The sequence below is a fragment of the Manacus vitellinus genome, unplaced genomic scaffold, assembly GCF_001715985.3.
Source record: "Manacus vitellinus isolate BGI_N305 unplaced genomic scaffold, ASM171598v3 scaffold_9_pilon, whole genome shotgun sequence".
In the NCBI taxonomy this organism is placed as follows: domain Eukaryota; kingdom Metazoa; phylum Chordata; class Aves; order Passeriformes; family Pipridae; genus Manacus; species Manacus vitellinus.
In genome coordinates, this window is record NW_021940917.1 from 8,925,838 (window position 1) to 8,938,184 (window position 12,347).

Sequence of the window (12,347 nt, forward strand, 5' to 3'; positions counted from 1 at the left end):
GGCACATGGTGTGACTCTTGGGGTGTCCTGTGAAGAGCCAAGAGTTGGACTTGATGATCCTTGTGGGTCCCTTCCAACTCAGCATATTCTGTGATTCTATGACTGTGCCTTTGTTTATGTCATGGTCACAAATAAACTCTGGGTTACCTCTGATTCCATTTTTTTGGATGGATGCACACTTGGTTCAAAGTGTAATAAGGCCTTTTTAACAACCCAGGAGCAGCTAAGTGCCTTTTCAAATGATCCTTGGTTTGTTGTATAACAACAATGGTAAAACTTCTGTTTCTTTGAATTTCTTCAGAAGTCTGTAAATATCTGAACACATTTCCTAAACTTTGGTAATTTAACTCAGTTGCCTTGTCTGCTGGTTCTCAGTTGCTCTGTTGTTGTGTACTGATAGATTGAGATCCTTCTTATGCTGAAGATATTCCATTTATCTATGGAGATTTGCCTATAGGTGACATTTTCTGATTACAGATAGCAAACTTGTGTTTGTATGCCAGAAAATCTATTAGTGTTTGTTGATAATACTGCCAGTGAGGTTTATGTGATCAGTTGTCTTGCTCTCCTCTGATTCATGTCAGTAGGAAAGTGATAAGTTCTTCTTTTATAAGGGATGTAGATCTACTACTTGTCATTTTATGCTGCTATAGCTTATACTTCTGTTTTTCAAATGAGAGGTCAGCTGCTTACAAAAAGCATTGTTTCGCCTTAACCTTTGGCTGTGGTATGTTATTAATTAGATCAGAACTACCAGACTTAGTATTGTTGCTGTTGTGCTAAAAGGATGCTGGTCAGATTGCACAGAATTTTTTTCTTTAAATTAACTTTATCTTCTGAGATTTTGTTTGCTGTATACAAGACTGTTTGCCTGCTCTTTTAAAAGCAAATCCTAACAGAGTGGAAAATTTCTGAGGTACTTAACTTCAGGGTTTTATTACCAGGGGATGTGATACAGAAACAAAATTGTACCAAAGTTTTTGTGCCTTCAGAAGTTTTATATGTAGGGTTTTTCATATCTGTTGCTGTCTTAATTATAATAAATATATTTCCCCTTCTGGAAATTGTATATTTATATTGTTAGAAATTATTGTTGTCCACTGACTATATATGAAGTGAATTACCTATATGAAGTGAATTACAGCTGTTTCAATACAGATTTAATTATCCCCCTGCCTTTTCCATTGCAGTTTTTTTTTTGTACTGCAATATGCAGGAATCCAAGCATAACCCATGTATTTCCAACTTTAGGTAATAATAACAGGTACCTGGAGCAGTCCCAAAGAAAAGAAATAGTTGAAGGTCTAAATGAAGAAAGCTTTTACCTTGGCAGACTAATGTCTTCACTGTAAGCAGTTTCTCGGGTCTCAGAAACTCTACAATATTTATGAGTGGGAAGCTACCATGCATAAACTTCCTTCTAAGCACTTTCCAATTAATTTTGAATATGTTTTACACTTACTGCAAAAGTTCACCCTGGAACTGCAGCAACACAAGACCAAGGTTGTTAACCAAGCAGATTCTTGCATCAATCAGAATGTCATTTCACTCTCTGACCAAAGACTGTTCTAGTTTTACTGAGACATATGAAAAACCTTTTTTCTCTCACACTCCTTTCTGATGGGAAGACCCAATGCCAAGTGGACTTTGTTTGAGACTTCTATTGGTGATTGAAACAATGGAAAATAAGATTGTAATGTGAACCAAATGGTGTGAGATAAGGCAAAAGGTTAATGGACTACTTTTAGTACTGTATTCAAGACACAGAAACATGTCTAAGAATTGCTGTCATTCCCTCATTTTACATGATCTGTTCATAAGTGTTCCCTTTCAGTTTATAAAAATGTTCATCTAACACAAGAAAATACTGTAAATATTTGTAACACCATGTTTTGTTTTGTTTTTTTTTTAACCTGGCAAAAAAGTGTTTGGGGGAACAAATGGGAATGTAAACTGTTTTTATATAAAAAAGATTGTCTGTATATTTTAATAAGCAACAGCTTTCATTTGTAAAGTATCTTATGGCATTGCTTGAAAAGTATTCCATGTCTGTTGAGATGACTTAAAACTGAAAGAAGATATAAGATGTATTAAAGAAAACTATTTTGGGACTGTGTAGTGCATGGTGAATTTGGTTATGCTGTAATATATTCTGTTCGTTTAGGTTAGTGTGTTTTCTGATTATTTAGTACCTATACCTAGCTCTTTTCCTAACTAGTTGTTATAGCATGTCTTTTAATAAATGTCATTACAGCTGTACTCTCTTAAATTCTCCTGTGTTCTTGTCTACTGCTTTGGGTTTTTTCTTGTCTTATAATTGTGCAGCTAATAATGTCTTATTTTCATATCAAAAGTATTTTAAGAAGGTTAGCGCATATCTTCAACAACAAGTACACCCTTCCCTTGTGTAGGGCAGAAGTTCTTATTTTCAGTGGGATGAAAATCTATTCTGCAACTCAGAGCCAATACTGCATCTGGTGACTGCTGCATTCTTTGAGGCGGGGATGTGAGACATCAGTGATGACAGACTTGGGGCCTCATCTATGAGAATTCTTTTGTTTTCTCTTTTACCATGCTGTACTCTTTGAGCATTAGGATTCAAATTCATATTATTTGCACAAAGATTTAAAAAATTTAAATAGCAGCTGAAAAAAAATGGTCTGCTTTCAGCTTCCTGTTTCTCAACTTCTAGATTGCATTTCTTTCAGACTCCTTTGCTTGTCCTTCTCTGTGTTATACAGTACTAGTTTAGACCCTTTTATTCTGGCATCCAAAATTCAGGGTTGCTGGTAAACAGACATTAGTCTAAAGCAATAGATACAAATATGTGGGTGATGTGGGGAGTGCAGCCCCTCTTTCTGATCTGAAATTCTTAGCCAATCTGGCAGGCATTTAATTGTCTGCCACCCAGTCCAAGCCTAGCACATCTTGAAGAATCTAAAGTCTCATGTATATACTTCATGACTGCATGTGCCTCAAGACTAGGACTAGAGCACTCAGCAAATTTAGTGTAAGTTATGCTATTATCAATCTCTGAATTTAGAGAGATTGTGGGGAGAAAAATCTAATTCAGTTTAGATTGAATTGGCAGCTTTCAGCAAAATACTTACTCTCTAAAGACTAGATATGAAGTCCCCATGTGTAATTCTTGATTTTGTCCTTGATACTTAAATATTTGATGAGCATTCTGGGGAAAATGCTAGCTTTTGGTGGCCAAAATCTGGCTTCGTATTTTTTGACCAAGTCTGCCTGAGAAAGTGTGATAGGAAAGTAGAATTCCTGCCTGTTGTCTTCTCCCCCTCCTCCCTAACAAAAAAATAAATCCCATCTTGAATTCTTGTCAGCTGTTGTAACCCTGTAATGTAATCACAAGTGATTTTGTTTCCCTAAGCAGTTAATTTAAGTGTTCTTCTTGGGAAATGAAAAACCGCTTGTAATTAGCATAGATATAAAATTTTTGATATCTGTAAGCTGAAACAGAAAGGGCAGTAATTGGTGAACACGTAAGATCTCATATGGTTTGAATCAGTCCTAAATGATTTCTCTCCAGGCCCAGGCCTCACCCATTTACAGAGCTGGAAAGAAGATAATGTGTGCTTTAAAAATAAAGATTTCCACTTGCATTTTCTTAAGTGCACTGAGATATTTATATTTGAGTTATTCAGCATGTAGCAGGTGAGTACAAGGACATGTAAACAAAAGATATGAAAGTGGAAATCATATGGCAGAATATGTAGGTAAAAGAAGACATGGGACCTGTAGAGACTGAGGGCAAAACAGACTTCAGAGTAGTGAATCCTCACAGAGACCATTTCCAGACCAATGCTTTTGCTGTCAAACATAAAGTCATCACAGATGCTGCAAAATCCCAAAAGAAACAGTCCACTGACAAGGAGAACTCTTTAGAGTAGTGTTAAGGTAGCAATATGAGTTGCCTGACTCCTGAAGAGCTCTTCTAAGGAGAGTAATACTTTAGTCTCAAGTTATATTTGCTGCTTAGTCTAAGCCAGTTCATCAGAGTAACACTTTTAGGCCCTGTTTTTCTGCTTCAAGTGCAGCTGGTCAGCGTACATTTGAGAGAATCAGAGCTTTTAATGCAAGCAAAGGCATACCTTCTGTAGTACCTCCATTAAATCTACTGTGTAAAGTGTTTTTCTAGCTGTGGTTTAACTAGGCCTTCCAGTATGTAAGTACAAGAAGGCTGGAGAGGGACTTTTCACAAGGACTTGTAGCAATATGACAAGGGCAAATGGCCTTAAACTGAAGGAGAGTAGGTTTAGATTAGATATAAGGAAGAAATTCTTTTCTGTGAGGGTGGTGAGGTACTAGAACAGGTTGCCCAGAGAAGCTGTGGACTCCCCATCCCTGGAGGTGTTCAAAACCAGGCTGGATGGGGCTCTGACTAACCTTGTCTAGTGGAAGGTGTCCCTGCCCACAGCAGGCAGATTGAAGTAGATGATCTTTAAGGTCCCTTCCAACAACCACCATTCTATGAATAGTTTCTCTTACATGTGCGTATTATTTGTATGATGAAGGGTCTGTAATAGTTTTTATTGGGGGTTTTGTGTGTGGGTTTTTTCCCTCCAGAGCCCATCTTTGTCTGAACAGCCACATTACTCAATGCTTGGAAACTTTTTTAAAAGCAGGCAGACTAAAGGATATTGCTTAATGCTGCAGGCTTGCAGCTCTGTGGTTGGATATGGGTTCTATTTCTACCCTGCTGTGGTCCTACCCAGCACACACCTAGAGAATATATTTGCAAACACTGTTCAATGAGTATCACTGCCTGTGAAAATAAAAATGAAGCTTTTTTAAAAAATTTGATCTTAACACAAAAAAATGACACATGGCTAAAGAAATTAAGATAACTGCTATTCAGTGCTATGAATTCTGTTGATGATCTGGGAAAAACTGTCTGTAGCTCCATGAACTATTTTAGTCAACGCAACATGGATGGATGCTGGGAGGGACGGTTGTGGGTTTCTTTCTAGTTAAAAACTTTCAGTTAAGAATTGACAAAACATTGAAGTCAGGTTTACTTCTTACCAAAGAACATGGCAGTGTCACTAGTTGATTTTTCAGCATTACTAACCTGTTCTTTCCTTCTCTTCTCTTTTATTTCCAATTCTCACCTATGGCCAAATTGTCCAAAAGCAATGTGAGATTTAATATCAGCCATACTGTGTATTCAGCAAAATGTCATTCCCGTATATGCTGAATTTGACTCATCTGGTCATCAGACTTGGAAGTATCTTCTGAATTGTGTAATTAATGTTCCTCATTTTTGAAAGCTGTGAAAATACTTTTTCTGTTTAAGGGCATAGTAAGTTTCTGAAAGGGATTTGCTACCTAAGTATTCTCTTCTATTACATCTATTAAATGAAAGTGGTTTCCACACCTTCCTTCATATGTGATGTCTGGTTGTGCGACATACTCTTTTCCTTTTTGTGTGTATGTCCTGAGTATGATTGAACAGCTTAAAATTCTCTCTTGCTGAGGCTTTAATTATCTTGTCAAAAGCATAAAGCATTCATACTGTTGCTCTGTGTGATTCAATGAGTTTACCCTCTCAGAGGCTTCATTGGTCTACCAGATATTGAACTGGTTGGAGATTTTGGTAGCAGACCTCTCCCAGTTGTTGAGTTGCATTTCATTTCAACAGTAAATGACAAGGCATTATGCTATTTGAGTTCTTCAGTTTAGGCATAAGATCTTTCAGTGTTAATTCAACCACAGATCTAATGAAAGTTAATACACAATACCATGCTTCGTGATGCTGAGACTTGTTATAGCATAAATGTCTTTTTCTCTCTTTCTGCTCTGATTTGGCACTGTTGGTTACAGCCTGCTTGACACAAGATGGCCTGAGTTAATTTCTCCTTCAAGGCATACAATATATGCTTGTTAAGATTCCCAAAGAACTTCCTGGAACACTTTACGGAGCTCTTATTCAGCACTCAGTGCAGAACTGTGTTGCTCATGTAAATGGTTTTTCTCTGAGAAAGGTGTTCAATCACTGTGTACCTTTATGCTTATTCTGTGGGACTTAGATTCTCCCAATTTCATATTATGGGAAGATTACACTTCTTATTTTACACTTAGTTTTTATTTTAATGCATATGATTTTAATCAAGGCCCTTCAAAAATATTTTCACAGTCATCGTTGCCAATCTTCAGCAGGAAAATAGATAAGGAAGAGATTATTTTTGAAGGGTCTGCCCATAAGATGTTATGTGTCCTGTCTTGCCTGGGATATCTTACTCCCTTACTGTCTCATGAAATCTAACAGGAAAATTGCTGATAACTTTGCAGATCAATTGCCTAGAAACAGTGGGTTTGATTAAGATGCTGAATTTAAGTTGAGAAATCCTGCTGACTAATCTTGATTTTGTCCATTTCAAAGTCTAGGACCCAATCTAAACAGCCACACTGCTAAACTTACATTAACGTATCTTCTCACTTACTCTCCAAATGATGGGATTGTACATTCAGCCAAACTTTAAAACACCTTCTGGTGTATATCTCATTGTACATCAAATGGGTCTGAAATAAAAAAATCTGTAATTGTAATTAGACAGTGGGTTGATGTAGTACATATTAAGAAAAACATCCTCACCCTAGTGCAGGCCTAAATGGTCAGTCATCATTTAGTTCTCACAGGCTTACATTATTTGAATCTCAGGTTCTTCTGGTGTATAGAAAGTTCACGAGGCAGCAGTGTGTCCATGTGGCCAAGCAGGCCAGTGACATCCTGGGATGCACTAGGAAGAGCATTGCCAGCAGGTTGGGGCAGGTGATCCTGCCCCTCTGCTCAGCCCTGGTGAGCACCTGCAGTGCTGTGTCCCATTCTGTTCTTCTCAGGACAAGAGGGACACGAAGCTCCTGGAGTGGGTCCAGTGGAGGGAAACTAAGATGATTAAGGGACTGGAGTATCTCTCTCTCTTATGAGGAAAGGCTGAGGGGACTGGGCCTGTTCAGCCTCAAAAGAGGTGACTGAGAGGGGACCTCTTAATGTCTGTAAGTATCTGCAGGGAGGGTGTCAAGAGGATGGAGCCAGGCTCTTCTCAGTGTGCCTAGCAATAGGACAAGGCAATGGGCAGAAATGATGCAGTAACTTCCTAAGTTCCACGAGAATGAAAAGGAAGTTCTTCACTGTGCAAGTGACTGTGCTATACTGGAACAGGCTGCCCAGAGAGGTTGTGGACTCTCCCTCACTGGAGATACTCAAGAATGGTCTGGATGCAATCCTGTGCCATGTGCTCTAGGATGACCCTGCTGGAGCAGGGAGGTTCAACCAGATGTCCTTCAGTGGTCCCTTCCACCCTTACCCATTCCATCATTCTGTGATTGTAAGACAAACTTGATTTCTTGCAGAAATTATTTGAAGTTAAACAAGACTATCAACTTTGCAATTAGAATGAAAAAAAAAAAAAAAGACTAGGTGACCTTTTATTTAACTAGAAATGTCAATCTAAACCTTTATTACAATTTATGACAGCATAAGAATGCCATCATTCAGGGTGTCTTTCTCTTTGATTGCCAGTAAATGTAGAAATAATAGAGTTACACCTAATTTAATTTTGCAAGATGAAAGAACAGAGCTTGTGCTGGTTTTGTAATCAAACAAAAGCACTCTCATTTTGTATGCCAAAAATGAATGCATTATGTTATGAATCCAAAATCCAACTCACTCTGCTGAAATTGTGTTCCACAGTAATTTGAGGTGCTTTCTAATTGACATAAAAACAGTTACTTTAAACTCAATAAACAGCATGTGAAAGCTTAATTGCTTACAGAACAACTCAAGGAGTGAAGGTCAAGCTATTTACTATGAAAGGTTTGATTGTTAGATTCTTCCCCTCTTTCCCACTACAAAACGTTGATTCAAATATGAGATTGCCAGGTGACAAAATGCAGTTGGCCTGTAGAGAAGGAAGCCATAGCAAAAGAATCCCCACCTGACTGAACAGCTTGAGGAGAAGGGTTTGGTTTATAATCTCTAGTCACAGAACCACAGAATGGTTGGGGTTGAAATGGGCCTCTGCAGATCATCTGGTTGAACCTCCCTGCTAAAGCAGGATCACCAAGAGGAAGTTGCACATGAATGTGTTCAGGAAGCATGTCCAGGAAACAATATTTGGGTTTCTCTTCTCATAAGACACATGTATGAAATTTTTCATCTTCATAGATGATATATAACTTGAGAAGTTGCCATGTTTTCCATCTAATGATTGTAGCACTTTCAGACTCATCTTGCCCGTAAAAATAGGCAAAGCTTATGGTGAGAAGAGTATAATACAAGAATAATACTGTAGTCAGTGTGATTTAGTTTTCTTCCTGTAGTTATCAAATAAATTATCATTCATTTTTGCCTGATCTATATACGTTTCTACTAAGTTTTGTGCAGCTGCAATAGTAAGACCAACCCCCCTGTGGGTGAGCTTGGGGAGCCTGGCAGAGAAGGAAGGATTAAGCTTGTTGCCCAGTTCTTTCTCCTCAGATTTTAGCAGATATTCTAGGATCAAAAAGGAAAAGATATCTGTTCATCTACTTGAAGTCAAGAAAACCACAAAAGTACTTTATTATTTATTTATTATTTTTATAATGTATGAAGGGGGTGCTGTTATTCCTTTTTTCTGTACTTTTCCTTTGTGCCTCTCTCCTCAGAACTATTGCCTTTAGTCAGCCCAGCCCTCAGTGACACAGCATGAAACAATCAGAAACAATGGCTAGACAGCAGTCTTCTTGAACAATATTCCAAGATCTGGCAACATTAGGATGTTGTCCCATAAACTGGTTGACTCTAAATCCTAGTGTTTTAAAAATTGGGGCAAAGTGTAGTGGCATCAAAGCTCTAGCTTCTATCAGAGTTTATGTTGCATCATCTCAGATGATATTAAGCCTCAACACACATAGGAATACTATCCCAATTTCAAAACTAGGTGGGAGGGAGAAGTGAAGAGAGGCAGGAAGGGGTTATCTTATCAAAGCTCACAGTGGGTTTGTGGCAAAGCTCAGTTTGGTCTCCTACTCCTGTGCTAAAACCCAGAGATAGCAGCCCTTTATGCTCTGTAGAACTGCTTTTCTGATTAGCAGCAACTGTCAGCAGACTTTATCTCGTGCTCTTGCTATGAGATGTATATGGCATGCTCTGAGGTATGTTTCATCCAAGGCCTGTCCTCCAGGGTAATTGTATAGAAGCATTCAATATTTAAGGTTCAAATTCTGCTTTTGCAGAAATCTCATTTATTTTTTCATCTTGACTTCATTTGCCTGAGTTGAGACAGTGGCACAGGCACACCTGAGAGCACAGATAGAAATGCTGAGAACAACTTGAGTGGTAATATTTCCTTTGTAGAAAAATTTGTACAAGAGACTGCTTTTTTTCTGCACAATATTTACTGAAGCATTTTCAGAAGAAACTGAAGAGGGTCAGCCAATTTTTTCCAGTTATTTTTGCTTCAACAATTGCTGTTTCTTATTCTGGGAATTAAGTGGATAATCAGAAACCAGTCATTAATCTGATTCATTTTAAATAGGCACCAGAGGCAGAATTGAGATAGAAGGAATCTTCCATCAAGCTGCAGTTACTCTTTTCACTGCCAGCTGGAAAGAAGTGCTTGATAGCAAGCTGTTTGAAAATGCAACTGCATTACGAATAGCTGAGTGATCTGTTAACAAGGTTGAAATACATTTATTTATTCCAGGTGAAGATGTTTGCTGTGTTTTTAAAAATCTGTTTGTTGAAAGAGCCATTAGTATCAAATATTTTGTCTTCATATGTCAAAATAAGTAGTGTAATCTCTGCCAAATATCCTTAAGAAAAAAATGGGATTTAGATGACACAACTGTCATCTACTGTCATCAACTGTCTGCAAAGGAGACTGAATGAATACAGGTGGCTGAGGAGATGTTTAATCCAGCTTGGCTTTCTGATTTTCAATTATCTCCATTTAGACAGTTGCAGGGAAAAAATGCACAGGAAACTTCCAAACATCTCTGGATGAATTCAACTACTTTGACCATCAGAATTATTTTCCTATCAAAAAAAAGAGAAATGGAAGCAAACACTAGTACAGATGCCCTCTGGGCAATTTAATGTTAGAGAGAAAGGAAACACTAGTTACAAACTAAACTTCCTTTAGGTTCAACAGTGAAAGAATTAAAACCTTTATCCTGTCGAGAACAGAAAATATAAGTGGATATTATTCTGTGTTTTCATTAGAGAAATTTTTACATGCAACAAGCAGGATTGTCTAAGCAATTAGGGATCAGTATGTGTGGACACTAATCTGTCTTACTCTCACAAATGTTTAATTACCTTTTCAAATAAATTAGGTGCCAGGACTTGGGCAGGTGACCTCAGGGAAGAAATGATCTGTGATTCAGTGAAGTACTGGAAGAGATTGCTTGGGAATGCTGTGAGTTCTACATCACTGTGTCTATAAAGAGCAAGTTAGACAAATATGTCAAGAATCATAGAGTTTATCTTCTTCAAGAGCAAAAAACCAGAACAGGTGACCTTGCAACATCTTTTGACACTTATGACTCTGCACTGAATTTAGATATGCGAACAATATATATTAAATTTAAAGTAGCCTTTGTGTGTAGTTCAATTATTTGATTCTGAACTATGTCTTAAACAGCAATTAATTTTCTGTTTGAGACATAACAGACTGAATAAAGCAAGGAGGTTTGTTCCAGTCATTTTCAACTGATACACATCCTTGTTATTTTCTTTAAAGAATATTTGTTACAATTTTTAACTTGTTCTCTTTATAAATATGCTGTATTTATTCAAGCTTGCTGCCAAAAATTTTTTCCTGTTTGTTGCACGAGGTGTTTATAATTATAAAAAGTTGCTTCCGCTACTTTTTATGAAAGGAACAGTAGAAATTGCAGTGATTAGTGGGTCTGCTACTTCGTGGGCTGCCAAGGAAGAGGAAAAATATAATTTCCAAATCATTTTAATATGTTGTGCAGAACAATTCCCCTCTGAACTATTCCTTATAATGATAAGGAATCTTATCACCACTTGCCACCACTGAACATGCATGCCTTCAGTTTCAGTAATTTAAGGCAGAAATATGCAGTACTGACATCTGTAGTCTGTTTTCCGAAAACAGGGTGACTTGGAAGGTAACTGACCGCTGCTGAAGAATCTGGTTGGGATGGATAAGGGTAGCAGAAGCTGGTTAAAAATGCATACCTACTTAAGTGGGCAGAATAGTAATTAAAAAAAGACTGGAAGAGACCAACTTACCTAAATAAATCGATAAAGTTGATAGTTTCACGAAACTGGGTTTGCATCCATTGAAATCAGACAGAGATTGTTTGGTCTTTGTTGTTATAACACAGCAGTAAAACATCAGGTTATGTCACTCATATGCAGTTCATTGAAATCAGACACATTGTTTGGTCTGTTGTTATAACACAGCAGTAAAACATCAGGTTATGTCACTCAAATGCAGTCGTGATGGAGAACTTGGCTGTGTAGGGATGTTAATGTAAAGACAACATAGCATATGAGCAAAACTTCTTCAAGAATCTCAGAGCTACCAAATATGCCCAATTCTACCTTTGTGCTAGGCTTCTCCCATTCATTGCCTTGGCATTCCTCTTTCTAAAATTCATGCTCACAGACACGAATGAGGGCTGTGAGCGCTAATTAGGAGTATTACTGCTCTTCTACAGCAGAAAGCTCTTCAGGCAGCGCTACTGCTACTGCTACCAGCCCTAGTGGTGCTGCCTGAAAATGAGGTTTTAGGATTCACCTGTGCCGCGGTGAAGGCCTGCAGTGACAAAGCATCAAGAGCTGGCGGTGGACGCCTGCACCATTTTCGTATACCCGTAGGGCTGATGCGCCAACTCTTGGTGCCTCGAGCAGGTGGTGCCGGGCAGGGAGTCAGATGCGACTCCCTCCCGATGGCAGGGGGGACGCGCCGAGCCCTCCCAGCCCTCAGACCTGCCGGCGGCCGCCTCTTTTCGACGGACCGACACCATCCGAAGTGCTGCTTGGTCACGTTTGCCGCCGGCGGCCGGAGAGCGGCACACTCGTATTTTCCTTTCTCACGTACAAACAGGTGTATCTTTCCAGCCGCCCTTCTTGGGAATCATAAATAACCCCGTCCTCCGCTTCTCCCCCCGCCCGCTGGCTATGGACAGCATCTGCCCTTATCAGCCCGGCCACCCGCCCGGCCGGGACTGAGGCGGTGTCTCGGGGAAGGAAAGGGGTTGTGCCAGGGAAGAGAGAAAAACACACCACTACCACCACCACCAAAAAAAAAAAAAAAAAAAAAAAAAGGGGAAAGAAAAAAGAGAGTTTTGCGGGCAATGGGGCAGGGGGG

At 38.8% G+C, this 12,347-nt stretch overlaps 1 protein-coding gene across 3 annotated transcripts in view; it reads left to right on the plus strand.

The window, feature by feature from the left end:
- Positions 1–2,269, plus strand: part of PTBP3 (polypyrimidine tract binding protein 3) — a 50,201-nt gene extending 47,932 nt beyond the window's left edge. For all 3 annotated transcript variants that reach the window (XR_003916399.1, XR_003916398.1, XM_029965385.1), the window contains one exon: positions 1,252–2,269. Coding sequence is in view for 1 of the 3 variants with exons in the window: in XM_029965385.1 (XP_029821245.1) it covers positions 1,252–1,255 (4 nt within the window). In the remaining 2 variants the exon portion in view is untranslated. The remainder of the gene's footprint in view (positions 1–1,251) is intronic.
- The last annotated feature ends 10,078 nt before the right edge of the window (positions 2,270–12,347 follow it).